The sequence below is a fragment of the Anticarsia gemmatalis genome, chromosome 8 (assembly GCF_050436995.1).
Source record: "Anticarsia gemmatalis isolate Benzon Research Colony breed Stoneville strain chromosome 8, ilAntGemm2 primary, whole genome shotgun sequence".
NCBI classification, from domain to species: domain Eukaryota; kingdom Metazoa; phylum Arthropoda; class Insecta; order Lepidoptera; family Erebidae; genus Anticarsia; species Anticarsia gemmatalis.
The window spans coordinates 257,568-283,587 of NC_134752.1; the positions used below are offsets into that span (position 1 = coordinate 257,568).

Sequence of the window (26,020 nt, forward strand, 5' to 3'; positions counted from 1 at the left end):
TTATAATTTCCGATGTCTTATATTCTGTAGCCACGCAATCATACAACAAAACAATAGTTAAGTTGTTAGTTTTCCGGAATGCCACTTTCCGGTGGGAACAATACATATCGCACTCGAATCGCGTTATCAATGGAACTAATCCGCGATAGCGTCAAAACAACAGGTGGTGAGACTTTCACCGGCGCGTGGCGTGTGGCGGCGTGCGGCGGCGGCGCGCCAGTGTGTCCCGAGCTGCGCCCGCACGCGCCGCGTATCATGCGCCGCGATGGCCCCGCGACCCGACGACGCCGCGTACACGCCCGCCACCGCCACCGTCTCCAGCCTCAAGTCCGAGGACTCCACGGAACAGTTGATATGTAAAACGCCTCTCAAAAAAACTAAAATACCCAAAGAAAATGACAAAGTGAAAGAACAGAGTGTTAGTTCCAAGAGTGTGGAAGCCGGTAGTGATGAGCCCAGTGGCCGCAGGAGGCTGGTGGTGTTCCTGGGGCTGGCCCAGGTGGTGCTGGGCGCGCTGCTGGTGGGCGGCGGCGCGCTCGCCGTGGTGAAGGGCGCCGCCCTTGCGAGGGTGGGCGCCGGCCTGTGGGCGGGCTGCGTCGCCGTCGTCGCCGGAGTTGTTGGTGTACTCGCCGGTATCAACGACTGCTATGGGCTGAATGGAGGAGCCAATGGGTATGTTCCATCACGACCTTATAATATCAGTATTTTACTTTGTCTATATATTTACAAGTAAAGATCACGTTAGGTTTAGAAAATGGTGAAAACATACTTGTAAGCATCATGGTTATAAATATAAGTACAGGTACAGTGTGTGTGGTATCAGAGATCGCGTGTGGCATGAGTTTCTCACAGCGGTGTGATATAAACTGTGTTACTTTTATAACGTGTTACAATTAATTGCACAAAGTATCGAGCCGTGTGTCGTGAGTGGCGTCATCACGTGAAACTTTGTAAACAATTACTGAAACTTATTCATTACTTTCTTGTTGTTTTAGAGCTATAGAAAGTTATATTTTAAGTTAATTGGCCAATAAAAACGTAGAAACGACACGTAAAGGGATACTAGGGAATCAAAGGAGTGTGTTATAGTCCAACAACTCAGTAGAGAGCTTTGTATGTAAAGGTCTGCAGCTGGTAGAAGTATACAAACCTCAGAATTTAGGACATCAGTGACCAGGCTTATACAGGTGACGGTGGCCCGTATAATACAGCTAATTTATTTTGAAAATACACAGAATTATTCATTGTTTGAAATATTTATTACTGTTCAAGTTAGGAGGGGTTAGGCTTTAAGTCCAAAGCGCTAGCCAAGGGTCTCTTCCCGAAATATGAGAGCACGCTAGTCCAAGTGTAGGTTGGGGATTATTAACTACAGTGTATATAAATAAACGGCTCTCTCAGTCGCCGGACTATAGGCGTCGTAGAATTCCTAAGTATTCTAAGATGTAAATTAAAGAGAAAGTAAGACTAGAGATATAAATAAACAGAGGGACAGACACATTGATATACTTTAACTAAATTCTCACTTCTGCCGTGTTTTTGATGTCAATCGTTTACAATATCTAGGCAAACGTGATTTTAGATTAATACTTTATTTTAATTGCTTTTAGATCATTTGATTAACGAGGTAATCGGTCGCTATGTTTTAGTGGTTTATTATTCATATAAACTAGTCATATTATAAAGACGAAATATGTTTGATACTCCAAGCAAACACTATTCAACGGGTTTTCATGAAATTTAGTTTATAGCCTACATTCAAATAAAGGATACTGTTTACCTCAGAGAAGGTATTCACGCAGCAGAGGTTAGTTCAATATAAAATTTGGAACGGTACTCGAAGAAAATTATGACAATTAATAAAATAATGTTGGTAGATACTTGTCAGGTCACCAAACTCCGGACTACAAGTAAAAAAAATATAATAAACATGTTAAAAAAGACCAATACTTTGTCCGACCTGAATCGGACCCGAGGCCTCTTGGTCAGCAGCTAAATACATTACTTAAAGCGCCATAGATATATTCAAAAGTTCTTCACGTATGTAAATGTTTGCGTGCTACATAATAAGCTGTTATTTCTACAATATTGGCGAAGTTGTAAAAACTCGTAGATAAAAACGAAACTAATATTAGTGGAAAGTGTTACTTGTTTTTATATGACTTGTAAAACGGTAAAAATGCTATTTTATATTTATGTAGACGCTACAAACTTTATATGTCAGAAATGTATAGTGCGGTTCCGCGCTGTGGTGTGAGTAAATTGAAAAAAGTTATTAGGTTAGAGTTTCCAAAACGCAGGGCTATGTTTGATTCCAGGTCTTTAGCTTAAATGACATTATTATTAACATGCAAACATCATAATAATATCTTGCCTGAAGGTGTAGGGTTTATAAAATGTACCCAATTTTGCCATTAACAAGACCTATGTAATACGGGTTAGCTATTGTCGTTTATGGAAATTGAACCGGCGACCATCAGGAGTCGAAACCACTGCCGACCGCAGACATTATTAATTGATCAAATCATCCACATTTGGTAACATATCACATCAATATAGTATTATAATAATCAAACGACAACTTAATTAAATTAATCAGAATTTTAAAGAAAGATGAAGGGTTATTTCATACTGAAAATATAGATTTTCAAGCTTCAACACTTTGTAGATGTTACTTACGTATGTATATTTAAAATAAAGCAATCTATTTTTTGTAATAAAGATGATTATCAATATTATGTGTTATGTAGCTACGCAGATAATGGATTTAATTAAGAATACCTATTATAATAATATGTAGTAAGCATGCCTACATATAACATGGGCACATTTTAATTATTTTTATATAACATTATTATCATGTTACGTAAATAACATCGTGTTTTACTTTGTTGCCAATTAGTAATGCGTCTATTTTTAGATAGCTGTTATTTGGCAAGAAAAAAAACTTTCAACTGCCTCTATGGCACACCGGAAGTAAATGCGATTGTTGTACAGAAGGCTTCAAATGCAGCAGGGATTAAAACCTGGGCTGGGTCAAAAAGTAAAATTTTTGTTTTACTATATTACAATTCTTAGTTTTAGTCCCTTGTATGAGTAGCGTGTGGCTAAGGAACAACAACCTCTCAGCACGGATCGATCTCTTAGGTTCATGCCGAGATTGATCAATGGATGGGTGACCGTATTATACATACCGAATTAATCCGTTTTTCGGAAGACGCGTTAAATTGTGGATCTCGTCTGTCATTTTCAAAGATCTTTGACGGTCGTTACCAATTGTCAGAAGCTTGAAAGTCTAACAATCAGTCTTACCAAGGGGTATCGTGTTATAACCCAGGTATTGGGTTGTGGAGGTCCGATAGGCAGTGGCTTCATGTAAAATACTGGTATACAGCTGCATACGGTGAGACTGGAACAATGTCTCCCTTGGCGTCGCCGGGATGGTTACGTTCGTCCCACCGGGCTGTGAGAATTATGAAATATCATGTACATATTTGGGTACTATAATAATATACAATTACTAACTGAATATCAGCTACGAGGACATAATACAAACGCTATGTGTGTGTTAGATAATGATCTTTGTCTCATAGTATATGAGACTGAATGAGACAATAATTCAATGAGCTATATTGAAGTGTAAACAATCATACTATAACTCAATGAAATTAAAGTATTATTTGTTTATGTATTCAAACAACAAACGTTTTTGTTGTTTCTATGAGTGAGTAGTATATAGAAGAATGAGTCATGTATTTATCAGTAGTTCTAGCTTCTTTACATAAATAAACGAAATAATACACTATAGCTATACATATACAATTTTATCCAATCAATTTTGTTTTCATGATGACATAAATAGTAGTAACTTACAGTATCGTGAAATATTTAACAAACGACAGTTCATTTGTTTATTGTTTGGTTGATGGCCCAAAGGTCATTATTGATGACAAAAAGAGCCATTTTTTACTTGCCCTCAAATATTCAACTCAAATAATGTCCTCCTAGCCGATATACGGCTACGGCGGCGGCGGTCAGTTTCATTGAAACTGGCCATCTGTGCAGGATTTTTTTTATAGTGTCCAAGTGTGTGCACAATACACAGGTACACTCTCTATTCCATCACTCTCATAGTTTGGTGGGACGGATAACCAACACGACCAGTGAGAGGTCAGGCGCAGGACCGACGCCTAAAAAGATAATTATTGAAGACAACAAGAGCCATTTTTTACTTGCCCTCAAATATTCAACTCAAATACTACCAAGCAGCCCATCTATTTTGCGTTCGCACTGAACGTTCACTGACCGGTGTGCGCAACAGTCTGTAAGCGAATTATTTAGTTAGTTTAAACTGTATCTAATAGTATTGTTAAAATAACAACGTTAGCGTTATCAATTAGTTTACAAAACGTTTGGCAAAGTCACGTAATGCTTTGTTTCGACACGTAGTCGCAACGCACTGCGCTGTGCTCTGCGCCCCGTGCTGCGCTGCGTGGTGCGCTCTACCGCAATTGTTTATGTACCAATTATATTAATACCTAATAATATATAATTTTTATAGTTTGTTTAGCGATCGATATGTATAATAAGTCTGCCAAAAAAATATGCCATGTATCTTGTACAAGAGTTGCGTATGATGGAGACGAAACAATAAAGCCGCAGCGTTCATTTTACCGATTTAAAAAAGGATATGATCGAGATAAAAAAGAACAAGTTTACATTTACTATATTTAAATGCTTTTTTTTCGTTTTCTAGACTAGCCTACGTCTTTTAATTTATGAGTATTTTCACCTTCTGTGCAGCGATCTGTTACTACGTTAACGGCCTAATGCAAAACGTAAGGAATGTTCAGCAACAAATGAAAGCAACTTTTAGTAACTGTTAATTTTATCATGTTGTCTTTTTCATTTTGACATGTAAAAATACTAATGGAATCACTTAAAATTAAGTGACATTCGGCCACTAGCAGCACCAAGTTAAAAATTCACCATATTAAAATAACGCTCCGAGACGAATTTTGTCTAAAAATAACAGTTTAGTAAATTTTCATGGTTTTACAAGTTAGTAAATAGTTGAACGGTCGGGCTTGAACCTGTGCCCTTTCGGTCAGCCGGGCGTCGGTCGTTGGCGGCGTGTTTCGTTATTGCTAAATCAACCTACATTAGATAAAGTTCAAACGGTAATAGCTCAGTTTGTCGGTAAATTATGTTTTAATTTTCACCGAGAATTTGCAAATCGCTTAGTAAATACCACGGTTAAGTGTCATTATTAATATCTATCTTAATATAGAGAGGGGATTTTTCATTAAAGCTTGGTACTTACATAGTTCTGTCATTTAAACTAAGAATAATCTTTACTTAGCACTGGTTAATAACACCTGCGTCTTATGCTCTAGTCATAATATTTGTCGGCATCCGTGGCGCAGTGGTTACGATGGTCGACACGCCAATATCAGTGCTACTGGAGGTCATGCGATCGATTCCCGTATGGAATAAATATTTTTCAATCCACAATTATGTACTTGTTTAGGCTCTGATTGTGCTATTTGTTTGTTTGTATACGTCATCTCAAGATAAAAGCAATTATAAGTTCGGAAGTTGTCTTCAAAAGCAAACACATTTATTTATTACCTTTTCAGACCATGAGAAAATTTAATAATTTATTCATATAGGTCAAATGCTGACACTTATGACTTGGAAATGTCAATGATTGTTATTGTACATGGAAAATGTAAACGAAACTTCGTATCAATGAAATAGTAGGTCCACAGGTACATACAAGTGGACATTACAGGTATCTTTCACTAGCCATATACGTTAACTGGTAAGTAATCAAACGAGTCTGCGCACCGCAAGAACGCGTGTCAAGAAAGCTAAGCTTTCTCTCTGTTACCGGTGCTTACATCGCTTAAAACCGCTTACTGCACGCTCGCCGCTTGCAGCACTTACGTCACCTCGCAGAGGTCGTAATGACAATCACTGATTAAGCGTGATTATTGAATAATTGAGCTCATTATATTAATTAATTGTTATGTAATGAGCGAAAGAAATATTGACTTCCTATGTGGTTTGCGCTTTAGCGTATATGACTCCTGGTTATGTTGTTTCGTGTTCGATTCTCTGTTTAGGCTAGCTATTATTGACATATCCTAGTTTATGTTGAAATATTCTCAATTCTAGCCAGGAGGTAACGTATTATAGTAATTGGCATATTACATAGGTACTAATATTGTTATTGGCGAAACGCGGGTGCATTTCTTACGCCTCTGCCTGCACCTTCGGGCATAACAGACATGATGTTAAGTATATACAGCACATTAGCAAAACTATGTTTAAAGAGTAGTACTTTAATAAAACAATGAAGTGAAATTCCTGATGTACATTAAGTACAAAGTATTTTTACAATCACTGCGTACTGTTTGTTGACCAAATTGATATATTGTACACATATTGCTGACGCTGACTGTACAATAGTACTAGTGAATGAAATCTAGATAATGACTCGCATAGACCGCCTCAGCGACTATCAACATTAGAAACCTCAGTGTGCCTGCACTGCGTAGAACATCAACATTCCGCACTAATGTAGTTTTTACAACTGTACGTCTGTACGTCTGTATTTCCGTCCATATATTACAAATAATGTAGATCTGTATGAAGGAAGTCCCGTGAGATTATTGTACATTTCCTTTTATAAAAACTAGTTCAAGGTAGATGGTTTCTGTGATCTGGACAGTGATGCATGTTTCTGCCCATCACGTGTGTTGGATTCGATTCCCGAGTCGGTAAAAGAGCTATCGAGGTTTCCTTATTTATCTTTGGTATCGTGTCCGGTATTATAGCAGTAGACTCGCCCACTGTTACATGGAACAAAATTTTTATATGGTAAAACGACTACTTAATAGCTGTGAGCGACTAACAGGGATGTGTTTATTATATCCCCTATCTAGTTGTTTCGGGTCGGCTTGCACTTTCTGCCCTTTATTTGTATGTTCGTAAAATTTCCCACATTAGAAGGTTCTTTCAAAAAAGGTATCGAATGCCTAAAATGTTTATTACGTTTAAGACCCGCGTTAAAAAAAAAAAATACTTCTGACAAAAATATTAAACATCTCTCAAACGCATCTTTCAAAATGATACATAAGACTGAACTCATATCACCCTTTTATTTCCATACGTTTCCTGAAGCACGTAGTCGCAGGTCGAGCGCGTGCGCCGGAGCGCAGCCGAGCGCCGCGCGTTCCGGCGCACTGCGCGCCACTGCGCCCGCGCATGCCGCACACTCGGCGTAGTGCATGCGTGCGCTAACACACATGCTTTGATACTATCGTCAATGTGTTCTTTAGTTTTAGAAAGTGTCTTATTCCGGATGTTACTGAAATTTTATGCAGGATGATATTAAATTATGGTCAAAATGGAAACTGCTGTAAATGCTAAAGATATGTTAATTCTACTACTTCAGTAAAGGAAATATGATATCTTTAGAAATATGATAAACCCGCTTGAGAGTCCTTTCAGTGAATTAAGGTATCTTTAATAATTAACGTAGCTTTCCCTCATAGTTCATATCTATAGTTTTTACCTCTGTATACCAACATTCAACAATAGAATAGACTAGGATATCTTAAGTTAAATAGGGATATATCCTTATAATTGAAGTCGGTTTAAGAGATATTAAAAGATGATATTCATTTAAAAGCGACATATTTCAAATTAAAATGTTAAATTATGTTCATTTTTAATTGCCAATATTTATAGCCAAACTAAGTATTTCACTTTGAACAAAGTAAAGCAAGTTGTTGAACAGCGAGCGTTGACTATCGAGTGTGAAATGAGTTCCGTCATATTCCGAATATATAGCACCTTGGCAGGTATCTACTACTTACTGCAGCTCTGTTATCTACGTTATAATTATACTTCACTCGTCAAGTGATTCATTGATGCTTTTTGCGATGAAGTAAATAAACATCTTTAGACTACACACACACGGTCCTCTGATTTTTATTAGGCAGAGCTTGTGCTTTAGTAATCAGGCAACTGATAAATATACTTATTTACTTCTTAAAACATATAAATTAACACGCAAATTCAGAACAGTAATAGTAATAGTCGTGCTCATCAAACAAATATTTATTCGTCCTAAGTGAGATTGTGGTGGTTCTTTACAATAATTAATAATTCTGTATTTATTTCATTTATAAACTATCGTCATTTGTAATAAAATAAAGTTTCAAAAGTCATACCAGCTATTTTGTTCAGCACTAATCAATACTTGAGGCGTCAAAGCCGTTAAAACCTTCTGTTTACGACGTAGACTTTCTCAAGAACAGTGTGATAGTTGGAAAACATGCTCGACACTATAATATACAGTTTATACGCGAGTTTGGCCGGCAGTGTAGTGATGCGTGGCGTTCATTCAACGTTCTAAGGGAGACCACAGACTAGCTTTTAGCACCGGAGCAATAGACGATTTCGCGTGTGCATCGCATTTCGGTGACATTATACTGTATCATTCCTAAAACAGTCGTGTTTGGTAACGGTCAAAACGAACCGATCAGCGACTGCTAGTGTCTGTCATGCTGCAGCTAGCTACCCAAAAGCGACATAATATCAGTGTTTTTAAGTGTGCGGTGACAGGCGCTGCATCAAACTTCCGATAAACGACAGGCTTTCTCAATCGACAATCGCAGTTGCTAAAAGTAGCTAATGTGCGGTCTCCCTAACACAAGCATAACTGTGTAACACATTGTTCTTAAGGAAATGATATGCTATTCCTGCCGAGTGCCGCCAGTTTCTTGGGAACATTACACTGTATCTACATCTACAGTTACTCATTTTTACAAGAGATTTAAGAATTAATTCTAACGGGAGTGAGCCACGGTAATGAGATCACGTGCGTTTTGCGAAAACGTTTTAAAATAAAAATTAAATTGTTGTTTTTTTGTAACTTTATTGTCGTTATTCGGGGTTTACGGCCTAAAGATTTTACCTTTTTATAATCTAAAAGTAATAATAACTTTTTCAAAAAACATTTTATTACTTTTTCTTTTAACTAAACGAGATTATCAGCGGTAATAATATTGTCAGAATGACTGATTTGGATAATCATCTTGACTGCTTCTAGACTCTGTGGTCTCGACGGTAGTGTAGCCTGATAGATAGATTGATAACATGTATGGCAACAGGCTCGGCCTCTACTATATGGGCAAAAATTTGTTGTTAGTCGTGTGTCTTTTTCACACAACTCTGCCTTCACCCATAGATATAACAGGCGTGATATTTTGTGTACGTAAGGATTTTAAGACCGTTAACTTGTAGCATCTTTCAATGTTATTAAATTCTCGAAATAAACACTTTATTCGTTCATCTGTTACAGACCGTGTGTTTCGTAGTTACGTTGAGCAAGAGTGACAGACGTCGCAATTCACACTGCTCCGTGAATCGTCTGAGATGGCGTGCAATATTTATTAGTGAGGCGAATAAACAATGTCAATAGTGACGACGAAACTGTGACTCTCCTTATACACTTTGTTTGGTTAGAATTTACGAAACGTGCTAAATAGATTTAGTATTTCTTGTGAATTAGAAAACGAAGAACCTGTACTACTGACTATTAAATGTAAACTATAATCTACACAAGTAATTTTAAGAAGATTTAACGACTTTGATGACAGTGGCAATATATCATTAGTATAATACATCTTAAAAATTAAAGGTTATATTATTTGTTTACCCGTCATTTCGATCGAATGCATCGACCGTGGTCACGGGCAGCGTGTGACTAATTGATTGCTGATCATAACGAGGTTTTGTGATATTTATAACTGGATTCCGACTTAACGTGGCTATGTGAAACCCATCTTCCTGATTATTTTCACCGTAACATACGTAAATTCTTGTTATAATGCATGTTTGTTTTGATTCTCGTGTAATATTTGATAATAAACATGCACCGCTAAGTTCTGAAGTTATTTAACAGTGACGTCACGTGATTAGTGCTCATTTGTGTTTATAAACCGTGACTATAAGTGCTTCGGTGACAACTTGACGTAATAATGTGCACTATAATTTTGTACTAACCGACCCATGTTGCTCTGCTGTTGTACATAGTTTCATTCCTCATTCCTTTAGGTCAGGGTTGAATTGAAAAAAACCCCTCGATATTTAATCTCGAGGCTCCAAGCCAGAATTCATCAAAATTAGTATTTTTAAATGCGTAACATGATTTTTGCGTCGTTTGTTGTATCAGTATGAATGACTGCTACTGTTTTCTAGGCCGTAGTTTTTACAGTCGGGCAAAATGCAGGTGAGCATTTCTTAGTCTATAAATATTAAGACATTTCTCTGTAGGAATCTGGAGATCGATAACGTATTGTATGGGACTAACATACACATGGCGGAACGTGGGTGTATTTTATACACCTCTGCCTACACCCTCGGCAGTAAAAGGCGTGTTGTATACAGTAAAGATAATACATTTAAAATAACTAAGCAATCCTCAATGAGCCAAATCTAATTCGCATTTCAACCACAATTAAAACTAATTAAGCACATATCTCATTAATTAATTGCGCAAGTAACTTAATCTTTACTATCGACTCTACATCATGAACATCATTTGATAAACACTGAACGACTCTATGTAGCGCATCACAAAACTTGCTTTCTCTACTCGTGTCATTTCAAATTGAGTTTTAAAACATAAGAGCTAAGGTTGATATTAGAATGAAGGAGTATTTAATTAATATATCGCCGAAAGGCAGCGCTCGGTGATGGATGGTAGAGTGTTCGAGATAATGTGCTAAATGATCGGGTAGAGACGACGTCGTGTCGATATTTAATGATAAAGACTTTCTTGAGAGTGTTGCGCTAATTGTTGCCTATTATTGTCTACTAGATGACCCGTCATCGCTCGGTTGTATGGGAAAAAATGGTTTGTAAAGTAGTTTATGTTTGCGCCTTGGTCTCGAACTGCCTATAATTATTTGATCAAATTCGGATCAGTGACTTAGTTGGGGGAGTTTGACAAACATATTTTTACACTTGTAATATTACTAGGCAGCCGCATTAGATCAACACTAGTATAAAACGACAAAATGAGCCAGTAAAGCAAAGAGAGTATGACCGGTATCTGAGTGATATCCGTATATTTATAATATATCCTGACTTATTTATATATAGCTGACTGAATCACGAAGTCCCAGGTCAAATTCCCAGGTCAGGCAAAATGCTAGTGTGTACATCTAAATTAACTTTGAATGTTTACAAATTGTAGCCCAGAGTTTAATAATGTGCCCGGTATGTAATTGCCAAGGACTAATATTAAATGAGGGAGTAATTTAAACATTTCTGCCTTCACTTTTGGATACACATTATAAAGGCTTGTTTTTGTATGTACCTACCCCTAGAGCTACAAATTTATATAACTATACATTATGCCTGCAGGGTACAATTCAGTTCACACGGTCGGAGCCCACAGAACATCGTCCTCCTAATGAAGCGATATCGATACTTTCACTCGTTAATTAATAAATTGCTCAGATTGATGCTCGTGGCAATGACCTCCATAACACTCAATAATTTATACATTTAGCAAACGTATATGATTCTGTGCTAAACAAGTTTTTTTAATAGATAAATCATTTCTTGGGTTATTTTTATGTTTAAATTACACATAAATACTTACACTTTTACTGATACATTCTGCCTGTTTGTGAGATGAGTCCTACAAGGGTTATTAATTATTTTTTTCATAGACTCAATAATCATGTTAATAAGTATGTTTATCAGATATCTGACTACGTACCTACAAGTTCCACTTAGTTCAGATCTGATAACCATGTTTCAGTTATTCTGAGGTTATATTTATTTATTTATATGTGTTTTTGTTGTAGGAGTCCACTGCTGACTGCGTTCCTGGCGCTGTCTCTACTATGCCTGGCTTGTGGCAACAGCGCGGCCGTGCTCGCCGCCACCGGCCTGCAGCGGGACACGCTGAGGCAACCCACGGCTCCATCCACCTTTGAGGTAAGCCTTACATACATAGTTCACTGCCTTTGTCGAGTGAGCAGTGTATACGACTGCAAAAAAGGTATTTTTGACTTTTGTAGTTTATCAAAATTCTATGTAGTTGGTCGGAGGACAGGCACTTAAGGGCATTGACCTCCTTATGTTGGACATTACGGAAAGGTGTTTCAATGTAGTACATAGGTATATCAGTCAAGTTCAACAAATTACGGATTACGAGTATATCGCGTTGTTAAGGGACACTTCTTACTACGCAATTAAGGACAAACAGTTGTTGGTCATATATCTAATTACCTATTTAAGAAATTCCGTAGCTCATCAATAACGTATAGAAATTCTCATAGTATCATGCGTTAAGCCCTTACACACAAAAATATATTTTGATTGTGCGTAGCTAACGAGCGTGTAACGCGTTGATGTCTTTTGTACCCACGCATATTGTACGCATGGCTATGACAGTCTGCGCTTGCGTGTGAAAATTTCTACATCATCTGCTGAGAATTTAGACTTCAAATGAGAAGAGTATGTCATACATAGCCTTTTTTATGAGTTCAATCCGTAATTTGTGACGTATGTCGCATTTAATTCGGCGTTTTTCAATTCAAGGGCGATCATATTTTCGAAATCGTATTTGTGTATTATTAACTACCTCTATTATATACCTCTATTATATGCAACTGCCGTACAGAGGTAATATTTTTAACAGTAACTTTGTGATGGGAACATATCACGTGCATGGCAATACGCTCGCTCCCTCTGGCATGGGACAAACATTGTCAATGGCGAAATATGAGTGCATTACATACACCTTCGGGTATAACCAACATCTTGTTATAAATGAATTAATAACATATTCCTATTTAAAATATACTTAAGACCATTTTAAAATAGATTCTATAATTATAATTAATTTGTGCATCGTGTACAAAGGTATATAGCGATGCGTCAGCGACATGACCTCGACCTGTACAAGTAGTGGCTGTAACTGCGTACATCCGGTCGTCTGCACTCATTACTGTGAGGCTCTATGACATAAACTACACTAAATTGCTGTTATATAATCACCTTGTTTTGATTTATGGTATCAAATGACTTTGGAGAAAATCAGTATAATTGTGTAATTAGTGTAATCACTACTTAGTATTAAGGCCCTCGCCACGTCTTTCTATTTGCAGAAAACACAAAATCAACTGAACGTATTTTCATATGATTTCATTAGTAGATAGTGTTTGTTAAGAAAAGTAACCTGTAGCCTGGGCAAGTCTTGTTGCTAGTAATTACTACGCTTCGAGCTTAACCAACAAACGTGCTAATTTTGTATACAAAATTAAAATTATTGATTATCACACAAAAAAGAAAAAAAAAAAATTATTTGGGAAAATATAAGTACAATACATATACACATATTACATTTTGGACTTAGCACTCAAATATAGTATTACAATTATATCCCTGGGCCCCACACTAGGAATCCCTGTGTCGTGGGGTCCAGTCCCTTCCACAGAAATGGATCATAGATCCATAGATCACACAGACATTTGTCTTGGGTCTTAAACTCACGAGACGCCACTCATAGGTGACCACCATAACTATTACGCCACAGGTGCAGTCATCAAGTCACAAAGTTAATATCTATACTTATCGCAGAGAATTTCTTATATTGAAAACTTACGTATAACTTGTTTCATGATCCGGGATTCGAACTCGAAACATTTCAATCGCATACACTAGACGCGCCGCCAAACAATCAACACTAATAATAGAGCAAGGACACATCACAATAATATAATAATAATAATTATTATTATCAGACGTGTGAGATTCACATGACGGTATAATTTCTCACAATTGTCATTACTTTAGATATATTACGAATATTATTTCACGTCAACAGTTCATTAAAGCGTTAGTGTCACTATGTATGTATGTATGTGGTACAAGGTTGAGCGCATGCGCATGCGCATGCGCAGTCATGTTGTATGATGCGATGCACTTGTTAATTATTGTGCCTTGTTTATTTCATTCATGCTGATTTTTGTGACACATTATCAAGTTTAAGGTAGCTAGAATATTATAAGCGATATTGGAAATACCCAAAAGTTACAATTATTAGCTTTCCGGGAATCGAAGGCGAGACCTGTAGCAAATACTATCTGTCAAAGATCAGAGGCAATCGAAACTATTACTAATAAGATTCAATTTGCTACTTCTTTCGCTTGAAAGAAGTATCTTACTTAAGTGTCCATCTCTGGATCGTCACAAAGGTAAGATACTTTACTTATGTGTCCATCCAGGTATAATACTTTTACACATAAGTTTATTAGATTAACTTGATACTTTTTTTTATAAAATACCTGTACAAGGAGGTGTCAACTTATACCACTCGGCTATCACTTGTACACCAAAATGTTATTAAAATCCATTTAATGGTTCTTGTGTGAAAAAGTAACTGACATACATACATACATCCATCTTCACAGAGTAACGTATTTATCATAATAATATAATAATATTAGTAAGATAAATATGTTTAAAATTACTCACACCTATAAAACAGCGTTCAGTCAGTATTGTACAATCATTAGCAACGCGTTACAACAGTAGATATTAATTTATCATTACTATAGTGTTGCGAGTGATCAGAAATCACTTACATGTAACAACGACAGTTAGACAGCCTAATTGAGTGTTGGTAACGCGTTCAATGTCGGGCCGAGGCACGCGAACAAGCATATAATGAAACGAATCAATATTTGAACAAATAATTTCATTTTAGTTTTTTATCGTTGTTTAGCAATTACTGTTACTTTATCTATTAGCAAATATTTACAAAATTATATATCTATATACTATAATAAATATAATAAAGCTGAAGAGTTTGTTTGTTTGTTTGTTTGAACGCGCTAATCTCAGGAACTACTGGTCCGATTTGAAAAATTCTTTCAGTGTTAGATAGCCCATTTATCGAGGAAGACTATATATAACATCACGCTACGGTCATAAGGAGCGGAGTAGCAACGAAAAATGTTACAAAAACGGGGAAAATTTTGACCCATTCTCTTAGGTGACGCAAGCGAAGTTGCGCGGGTCAGCTAGTCAAGAATAAAATTATATTTCTAAAAACTTGTTCGTGAGTTTTCTGTCGGTTATACTAAGAAGGTTTCTAGAGTTTTCCGTTGATCTTGCATCTGCTTGACTGCTCGGGTCAAATATCGTTCTACTAGCTATGAGAGTGATGGAATAGTGAAGGGACGATACGGTCTAAAAGTCCCATAACAATTTTGTATTCTTTTAAATTAAAGAATAATAATAAATACCTGTACAAAATCAGTTAGAAGTCATTGGAATTAAACATTTCTATCAACGTCAAACGTTTTTTCAAATAGATCAATATGCACGACTAGAAACATAGGATTTCGAAAGAGCGAATATGATCAGTGACTTTTGGAGCTGACTGTACTTGTGTATCACATTTCGACACTATAAAGAAAACTCCTGAACCGTTGGCTGGTTTAATAAAATTGACAGTTGCGAAAATCAGCTAGTCGTACTGTGCAATTTTCTTTATCTAAATAGGCTTTTTGATGGCAAATATGGTAATAACTAGTGGTTGATGTTACTTCAGAGCACATATCACTCGGTTACTTGTGAATCCCGGGGACTTTAACAAACAACGGACACAAAGTACAACCAGACTAGAATCAACTTTTAGTGAACCGCACAAATAATTATTCCATTAGGTATCAAATACGAAACCCCGATGCGTGGTAGTGGCGTGGCGACCACTTTAAATAACCACTGCGCTATAGAGGCCGTCAACACGACACAATGTAATGTTGTGTAACACACGTAAGATTTAAATTAATTAATAACAGTACAGTACATGAGGACACGTTGATGGACTGTGTTTCAAAGCTATCGGTTGTGAAGTTTAAAGGTTAAAGGTCAAAGGTCACGTGACCTCTGAGGCGTCGGCCGGGAGGTCAAAACGTGCTCGAATCATTACGTTACATATAGTGTTTTTGATTGAATGATAGAAATGTTTAGTCCCTTCGTTTTTAAGAACAGAGGTGCTTGCAAGAGCCAAAGCACTGTTCCTCTGGTGGACAAAGGCTGGAGGAGTTAGGTTTTAGTCCATCACGCTGCCCAAGTGCCTGTTGGGGACTTTCTATCCCTTCAAAAACTATGATGAAAAAGTGTAAGGCTTAAAAAAATCCTAACATTTGATGATTATGATGATGTTCTTTCTACATTGTACAAACACTAAATGGTTTTTTTCTTTAACAGGATGAAATGGAAGCCTGGACTCCCGTGCTGACCAACATCGCACTCCTCATCATAGCGAGCGTGCACTGCGTGGTCTGCATCATCAGCATCTACCACCTGTCCAAGCGCATCTGTCCCTGCTTCCGGCCCAAGCAGGCCTTCGACCACAACCAGTTCGACCCCACGTTCAAGCCGGTGCAGCAGTTCGTGGTCACCGTGGATGAGGTCAAGAAGGCTCATGATGGAGACAGAGTCAGGAATCATGAGCTGTGCAAGGAGTTGGAGACTAAGTTGCAGGGAGAGACGTTGAAGAAGAAGAAGGTAGGATTTATAACTGGCATTATTGGCCGTCTGTTGTACATATTTGCATCATTATGGATGAATGAATTTCAATGGAGTATTGGGTGTCTATGCAAAATATTATCGTGTTAGTTATAAAATATAATATGCTCTTTACAAGTGAATTGCAAATACAAAGTACCTATGACGAAGAAAATAGGAGTTAGCACTCTTTTGACTTTTGACTGCAAAGTTAGTACACTCTGATCACATGACGAATATTTGTGTCAATTTTTTGCTGAAATGTTAGTTCAGCAATTGAGATATGTTCTTTATCACTTACGCTTACTGTCCAGGAGGAGCCGGAGTACGGAAGCGCGAACAGTAAAGAAAAGCTAGTAACTCGATGGTTGGGGCGGCAGGGGGCGCTGCCGGCCACCGTGACGGGCGCCACCGCGCGCCGCCGCGGCGTGCGCAAGGGCAGGAAGCCGCCGCACGCGCCCGTCGTGCTGCTCCCCGCGCACCCCGCGCACCCCGCGCACCCCGCACACCCTGCCAGCACGGTAAGCAGATTTTACTTAATACTGCAGTTTTATATTCAGATTCACTTCCTCTAAATAAGATTTGGATTGCTTGTCAATTGACATTCACATTTATTTTGTTACATCTGCTGTTACTTTATTTATCAGAGAAGTTTTTCGCCACTTATACACTAGCCGTGAAATTGGCCCTTGGTATAATATGTATGTACCTTAGACTCGTGTATCTGAATTTAGTAACGGAGATGAAAAATCGACGACGGCCTTTTCTTCCATCAACCTTACTATTGTATTTTATCCGACTTCGCAACGCAAAAACAGAACACTAATATTGCTTTATATTCTGCGCAGCAACCAATCAACCATTTATTTAAATGTACATAATATATTGCCTTATTTGCACGACAGTTGTATTTATTTATGTATTTCGTCTCTCAACCAAAACGTTAATAAACCATATAATGTACTTTAAACTGGTTGCAATACATGTGAATATTCAAATATTTTTTCAGCAAACAAACGATGTAACTTAGTTTTTGTAAGATATTTGTAACAAGTAGCGTGAACAGTGCGTAACCGAAATGATACCGAGTTTTTATGAACAATTGTAACTCTCTTTGAAAGAGAAATGGATTGTTTCCTTTGTTTTTTATTATTTTTTCATATTTATATCCAAAATGCTTTGTTACGCTCGTTGATAAAGATAGAAAGTGTGGTCCAGGTTTTATAATATTTCGCTTTTTAGTTGTACAAAAAGCACAGTATTCAAAACGTAGGCTGAGGACAAAAGATTATGTAAATAGTTATCACAAAAAACCTCATACAAAGATATCGATATTTCATGTTAGTGCAAAGGTGCGCCCGCGCATGCTGTCAGTCCCTACAAAAGACATCAACGCGCTCCAATCCGTCCATATCCATACAAAAGACATCAACGCGTTATCGCCTAGCGTTGTTATGGCAATGTTGCGTTCACTCCTTATAACGAAGGACATGACTGTTTACGTTATAATTGTATTCTATGGTGCAGTTGTTTTGGTCTTATATGGTTTTTGTTTCGCGGTTACATATAAATAATACAACAATAATTTATAACGACTATTTGTGTTCTGAAAGTATAACTAACTAGAAGATTAATGTGTCATGTATTGCCAGAAAATTCGTTACCTATTCTTCATACACAGTATAACGGGACGATCTGATACTAAGAATTTTATTACTATATAACTGACAGCCACCATGGCATAACAGTTAGGTGGTTGCCATGCCACTACCACTGCGATAGTTTCTGGGTTCGATTAATGGAATCCACAAAAAGTTTTTTTGTAAATATAATTATAAAATAGTTTACTAAAAACCCACCGGGGAAACGAACCGGTTGCAGTACAAAAAGCTGCGCATGCGCATATAGGTGTGTTTGTTTGTTGTTAGAGGAAGGACTCGGTATGCGGAACATATCGTAACTGAGCGCTTTTTTGTTTGTATGTAGTTTTTGTTAACATATTATTAGTTTTGTTTAAACTGTTAATGCGTGACTGGTTTATGAATATAATAACATGTTATTAAACTGACAGGTTGATCTCTACTAATATTTTTTCTAACAGATTGGTCTGTTTGTTATAAGCTGATTTGACGAGGCCACTACCATTGAGCCGGGAGATCGTTAGTTCGATTCCCACACGGGACAATTATTTGAGCGATCCATTAATTTTTTATTATCGTTTGGTTGTATTTTGTGTCCGTTGTTTGTATGTTTGTAAAAGTCTTGCAAAGCAAGAGCAATTCTAAGTACGGGACTTGTAGAGAAAAAAAATCTGGGATTATTTTTCTAAGAAAAGTAGATAGAGACCAATCTGCTATGTTCTGCTACATATTCTTTTGTTAATTAACAATCTTAAAAGCTACCTCTCTCCTATGGACTTTCTCACTTACCTACTAACTTATTTTACTTCATTCACATCCATACATCACACAAGAAATTTACGAGTACTTGCATAATAATAATATTTTCAAACAAACAACACAAGCATCTACGATCAAAAAGCACTTACGACGATTATGTGTTGCGTGTGAGTCGTGACGATACCGCGGTGTTGGGCAACGAGCCCCCTGACCCCAGCGCTGGCCAACACGCGCTATTAACGCTCTCCCATTATCATATTATTGCTTATTACATATATTTACTTATGTAAGTTATTTCAAATTGTATAATATTATTATTGTTTTTCTGGGTTAATAATAATGACCCACACATCGTTTATCGACTCGCGGTAAGCACAACTGCTTACTTTTTTTAACCCGTGACTGTCCCACTACTGGGCAAAATTCTCTCCCTAAACGAGGGAGGGGTTAGGCCTTAAGTCCACTACGCTGGCCAAGTGCGGGTGTGGGACTGTGTTGTATGCCATCAGGAAATGTGTTAAACAATCTTTAGCCTTGCAAAGCTTCATCACGATGTTCTCTTTCACCGTTAGAGCAAGTGATAATTAATTGTAATACACACATAATTTCGTAAAGTCATTGTTGTGTTGCCTCGAGTGCCAACTTATACCATTGCTTATTGCTTAAAACTATAACTAGCTATAGCATTGCTTAAAACTATAACTAGCTACTCAAGACAAAATAAAATATAGAAATATGTCTGAATGTTTAAACGGAACTAGTTTTATGTTTTCTCTGTGAAACGGTAATTTAGTGTTATAACCAAAATAAAACAACCGTCGCCGCAAATATTTAGATCGCGGCGCATGCGCACACCGCCACCGCGCCGCGCGCCGCACCACGCGCTCTGACGTCACTGTACTGATCTCTTTTCACAATTTTTTTTTGTAATTTAAATATTTATATATGTTTTAGTACGACCGCCGTTTTCAAAATATACCGTAAAACTAAAAAAATGCCCCATCAATTTTTTTCTGAATGAAATTAAAATTCACGCACGGTGCGATTGTTCTTGAGGCAGTTCAGAACTTTTAGCTTCAGCCTGCGGCCTGCGCCAAAACGTCAAGCATTCTAAAGTAAAACGCATGTTCATGTTCATTCCCGCATACAATATAACGTAATAAACATGCAACGCAAAAGTCAAAAAGATGCTCTCACAGAAGTACAATTATGTCACTTGAATATAGCCGGCTACTCAGGGTAGCGCAAATAATTCGCTCACGTAACACAGTTAAGTAAAACAGTTAAACCAGCATCCCCACTGTTTCAGTAATTGAACTAATAATAAAAAAATCAAAACAAATCGCACTGAGGTCAACGAACTGCAACACCGGCTTTACTTTTATTTGTTAGCAAAAAGAAATTAGAAATTAATTGTTAGAAGCTAACGGTTAGGAAAAACGACATGACAGTAATCAAGTTGCAGAATTTTACATAGCAGTAAAGATTCCTTTAAAATCCAATATTAACTTTTCAAGCTAATAAAATTGTAATAAGGCAGTTTGTTTTAATAAAATCTTGCCACAATCTCAATCGTAAATATAACGAAGGTGTATAATTTATTTATACAGCATTCTCTTAGAGATTGGAAAAGCATTTCACCCGAACGGGGACTTAAATCCAAAATCTCTAGACTTATAAATAATCAGTAGCTGTATACTTGTAAAATGTAATTATCCATGCGAAATTGTTTTACGGATAAATTGATTAACAGCATATGTATATTTTAGCAGAGATTAAGGACCTATGAGTCAAATATAGGCTACTAATGTATCAAAAATCAACCCAACATCTATGCAGTATCTATAGAGGACGAAACTTTATACGCGTGCTTCGCGAATATATGTTTTTCATGAGCAGTTGCTACAATGTGTGTAAGAGCGATGCACTTGGGAGCTTGGAGCGGAACTAAACCGATTGGAAGCCCAGCCGAGCGTGGCTGAACACTGAACACTCTGCAATTAACTCCGGAATTACACTCTAAGTTGGATGTTAATCTACAATACGGATATATAATTTTGTCAGTTGTCTGGTTATCATAGTATAAGTATATACTCTGAAAAACTGAACTTTGCACGAAATGACATTTAAATCTTATAAACTAAAGTTGCCTACATTATTACAAAAGCTCTAAACGAAACATAAATTGTATCACCTAAGATTAAAACAAAGTTTTTTTAAATCACTATCTCGAGAGTAAGAAATCGCTTTTAGTGGACATTCGAAACTCGCTACTAGACAATTTATGCCCATGTTTTTTAGAAAGAGTAGCTAGCTAAATTACAGCTTCAAAACCAATTGCAGATTCTAAACACAACATCTATAAACTCAACACGGAATCACTGACAAACATGAATGAGAAACCGCCACCGGACAGCGAGATATTTCACCGGTAGCTAAGAATTCGCGGCGGCGTATGAGAGCGGAACGTCACAAAAAGTCTGCCGCTATGCGCCCGCGCACCCGACGCGGAACAAAGCCGGGAGCCGCCGTCATTAGCGCCGAGGAACTGTGATTGATCGCTACCGAGCTGTGTATTACTGTGTGCAATGACAATGATAATACCTGTCGCTGATACTATATTGAATTAGATGGTAGTTGAGCATATAATTGGATTGCGAATGAATAGTATCAGCGTGGTAATAAGTATCGTACAGTATTGATATGATCTAACTTATGATATCGAGGGATAGTTGCACATGTCTGTACTAAAAACCTCATCTTATTATAGAATTTCGTTTGGCCGAGCTTTCAAGTCGACTAAAAATCATGGTTTAGTTGAAAAAAACAAATTGCATAGGTACCTACCGTCTATCAATCGTGACAGACATAAGTTGTTGTTGTTTGATACACAAGGACCTAATTTCAAACACGATTAAAGCATTTACGCTTGTCGCTTTAATAAATTCCGCCTGAACATTATCTATACTAATATAAAGCTGTTAAAAATAAACGTTGTGGGAAAAGGTCTATAAAAAAATATCAAACAGTAGTCAAATCTAACAAAAGTCTGTCTAGAATTACTTTACCCGTAAAATATTTTTATATAACAATTATTGCTACACAAACTGTCACAAATGTTGCAAACTAACATTCTAACAACATATGAAATCAGACAAAACCTAGTAACACACTAAATACTTTAATACAGCCTGACACAGACCTCATTCATCAAAATATATACATACATACATCATTCGAGACTATTAATTAATTTTATCAATCAAGTGTTGCCACATTTACATAACTAGTTTGAATATTAAGTGGATATTTGCGACACTGGCAACACATTTGTGGAGTGCAAATGTCAGGATGTTAATCTAGCGCATATAAAATGTCGGTGAAATTAGAGATTTATCGAGGTCGATACAAACAGTTTTCCTGCTTATTCCATTTGATATTATAACAGAAGAAACAATTCTGTTAATTTTGTTGATGCGAAAGTTATGCGTATGTTTGTAAAGGTTTTGCCGGCCGGATTGGCGTCAATCCGGTAAAATCCGGTGGGATTGAAAATGATACCGGATTGCAATCCCTAGTACGCAAATATCGAGCTTTTTTGTGTAGAGAAAAGATTTTATTACAAGTTCATACATACCATAATGCGAAAAGACTTTTTCACCGACCTAATATGATAATATAAGATACTATTCACTCCGGAAAATCTTCCCACTCGGACGAAGTTAGAACCAAATCTTGTTAAAAAGTTGTCTACGAATATTAATTACCCAAAACAAACGTCCAAGTCGACTTATGTCGCGTGAAAAGCTTTCTAAAAATTATTCTATTTGTTATAGACGTATGCTCTTTGCAGTATTTCTGTTAGTATTTCTGATAGACTGATGCATAGATATTAAAGTTACCATTATCCTTAAAGTTAGCACACATGTTATTATCGCGCGAATGTTGTTGACAGTAGTGGTCGGAAACTTCGAGAGTATCGTCCATCCTTGGCCCGCATACCGCGGCACCGCGCGGACATTCCACGGCGCAGGCGCAGGTGTGGCGCGGCCTTTACGATACCTTGCCAAAAACTGCCCACTAGCAGATTTATCTTGATATTATTTATCTAAAATTGTGAATAACATTTACTGAGTGGAAGTAAATGGTAACGCCGGGAGTGAGCTCAGTGGAAATACAAACACATATCATATTAGTGATGTTTTTCAAAAATATTAAATGCTAAGTACTCGTAACAAAATGTAGGAGCGAAAGATTAGTGGTAAAAGGCTAGTGGTTTTCTTTGGTCTCTGTCTTCTTCCATATATGTATAGGCATCGAAGGCTATGCCTTCAATTCTCAGGTAGGGCTTAGTGTTATTGGTGTTTCTAAATAGTATCCCAGACCCTGGAAACCTACCCGGTAAACGGTAACCGAGCAGGTTATCTGTAATACCATGTAATAAGGGGCCTTATTACATGGTATACAGGCGTGATTTCTGAAAAAAACAAACTATAGATAATATTTTCTTATACGGTTACTACAACTGTTGCTTTCTGATAATCTGTAGATACCTCGCGTGACAGCCTGACATATTACTTAATCCATACTTGGCGCATCTTCCAGCATCACCACATCAGCCGTCAACAATAAACCAACGGTCCTCCATTCCTTCCCAACATTCCCAGCAATCACACGAACACACTCATTCGCACAATTAAAACTATCTTACATCCGTTGCTCCGGACTACTTCATAACTTACAAACACAACACATACAAAAACCAACCTTATATCACAAACATAAAGTATATTTTCCTTCAAAATTGATTGAAGAAAATCTCTCAAAACAATTCATTGCATTCTAAACTGTAGTGCCAAAAGAATAGAGTGCAGTTTTCAGTATTGTGTGTCCCCGTTGGCATGGTAACTGGAGCGAAGAGGCGGAATTAAATAAAATGCGAGTGATTCGAAGTGCGTAGTGATTTAGTGATCGTATCTGAACATTATCAGGGTAATGACAAACGCGTGCCAGTTATACACTGTGAAATTGAAATATGAAATTGAAGACATCAATGTACTGACGACAGGTGGGCTGATATCACGGCTATTAGACTGGAAAGAAGAAGTGTATAATATAGACCCGCGTTTAGCTTCTAGACTAACATTGTGTTAATCCCATGGAATTAAGAGCGAGCCTATTGCCGGGCATGTTATCAGACTCCGGGGTGCTATCGAGAAATATTTTAATATAAATTAGAAAAGCCCAACAGCACAGTTCACACCCCAAGAATTCAACCAAGGTCCTCATAATCAGCACCAATTTAAAAACAGGAACAGACATAAATTTTTCGTAATTAATGTATTTACGTTTTTCACTCATCTATACTAATATTATAAAGCTGAAGAGTTTGTTTGTTTGTTTGTTTGTTTGAACGCGCTAATCTCAGGAACTACTGGTCCGATTTGAAAAATTCTTTCAGTGTCAGATAGTCCATTTATCGAGGAAGGTTATAGGCTATATATCATCACGCTACGACCAATAGGAGCGGAGTAGCAACGAGAAATGTTACAAAAACGGGGAAAATTATTGCGCATTCTCTCTTATGTGACGCAAGCGAAGTTGCGCGGGTCAGCTAGTCTATGATATATCCCCGCTCGCTTAATCCACTGACGAATTACCGACTCATAAGCACTAGACTACGCCTCCCAATAGGCACTTCTATCACAAAACAGCTCTCCTTAGCCATAAACCTTCGCCAATAACAAGGCTTTACACCCTTTATACTTCGATCACAACACAGATACCTTCGATTAACAACCTACCAGCCAGATCCCCGCAATTAGAGACCGATCAAACGCACCGACACGTAAGAAAGCGAGACAGAAAGATACATTTTCAATAAAGAGTGAGTAGGAGAGATATAGTGTAGTGCTTTGTTAAATGTATGTGGTTTGAGTTCGTGCTTGAACCGTCGTTTATATAATTAAAGATGCTCTTCCGTGTTAACTTGAAGAAAGGTTTTATATTGCTGATAGATTGCTCGTTATTATAGAGCCTTTTAGATTCTTAAAATACTACAACGCGCGGTGCCCTTAAAAACTATGATTAGGTGCACACTGCACATATAGCCTCCGCATTTTGGTAATCATACTCATTTGAAGACTAGGAGCTCGTGGCTTAGTTTACAACAGCCGCACGGATCGATCTCTGAGGTTCAGCTACGCTTGCCGAGGTAGTTCCGTGGATGGGTGACCATCTTATACATATCGAGTTCCTCCGTGTTTCGGAAGGCACGTTAAATTGTGGGTCCCGGCTGTCATTTTCGAAGATCTTTGACAGTCGTTAACAGTAGTCAGAAGCTTGAAAGTCTGACAACCAGTCTTACCGAAGGGTATCGTGTTAATACCCAAGTAATTGGGTTGTGGAGGTCAGATAGGCAGTCGCTCCATGTAAAACACTGGTATCCAGCTGCATCCGGTGAGACTGGAAGCCGACTCCAACGTGGTTTGGAACAAAGGCTAAGCGAATATATACTCATTTGAAGACTACTCTAATGTGCAATCTGGTAACAACAAAAATGAAGTATGGATGTCCTTGCCAATAGCGATACCGCACGTTCAAGTTCCATCCAGGACAAATATTTGTGAGATGTGCACGAGTATTTGTTATGAGTTATTTTTTTTGTTAAGTTACCTGTTTGTAAACTCTACTACTGTTCGGAATCATGACACGACAGCGTGGGAGTCCGAAGAGAGACATATATTAAATCAAATACTATATTTATGACCCACCCACGCGTCGCATGCCTTTACAATCATTTGGCTCAAGTCAGGCCGCTGTCAGACACACGAACAGACACACACAGACTGCATAGACCTCCCGGAGCTGTATAAACGCGAGTCATTACCATAGCCCCTATAAATCTTGGCCGACCTCCGAGCGTTGTCCGTCATACAATCGTCAGCAGTCGGGAGACGCATAAATACATATTAAATTAGCTATTATATGTTAAGATTAGCCACCCT

General features: G+C 37.5%; 1 protein-coding gene across 2 annotated transcripts in view; it reads left to right on the top strand.

The window, feature by feature from the left end:
* The first annotated feature begins 205 nt into the window (after positions 1–205).
* The window catches only part of LOC142974552 (uncharacterized), a 61,027-nt gene continuing 35,212 nt past the window's right edge, over positions 206–26,020 (top strand). The window contains exons 1-4 of one of the 2 annotated variants that reach the window (XM_076116956.1): positions 206–672; positions 11,895–12,027; positions 16,315–16,614; positions 16,929–17,135. In XM_076116956.1, coding sequence (XP_075973071.1) covers positions 266–672; positions 11,895–12,027; positions 16,315–16,614; positions 16,929–17,135 — 1,047 coding nt within the window. In that variant the 5' untranslated portion in view covers positions 206–265. The remainder of the gene's footprint in view (positions 673–11,894; positions 12,028–16,314; positions 16,615–16,928; positions 17,136–26,020) is intronic. The other variant, XM_076116957.1, reaches the window with a different exon arrangement.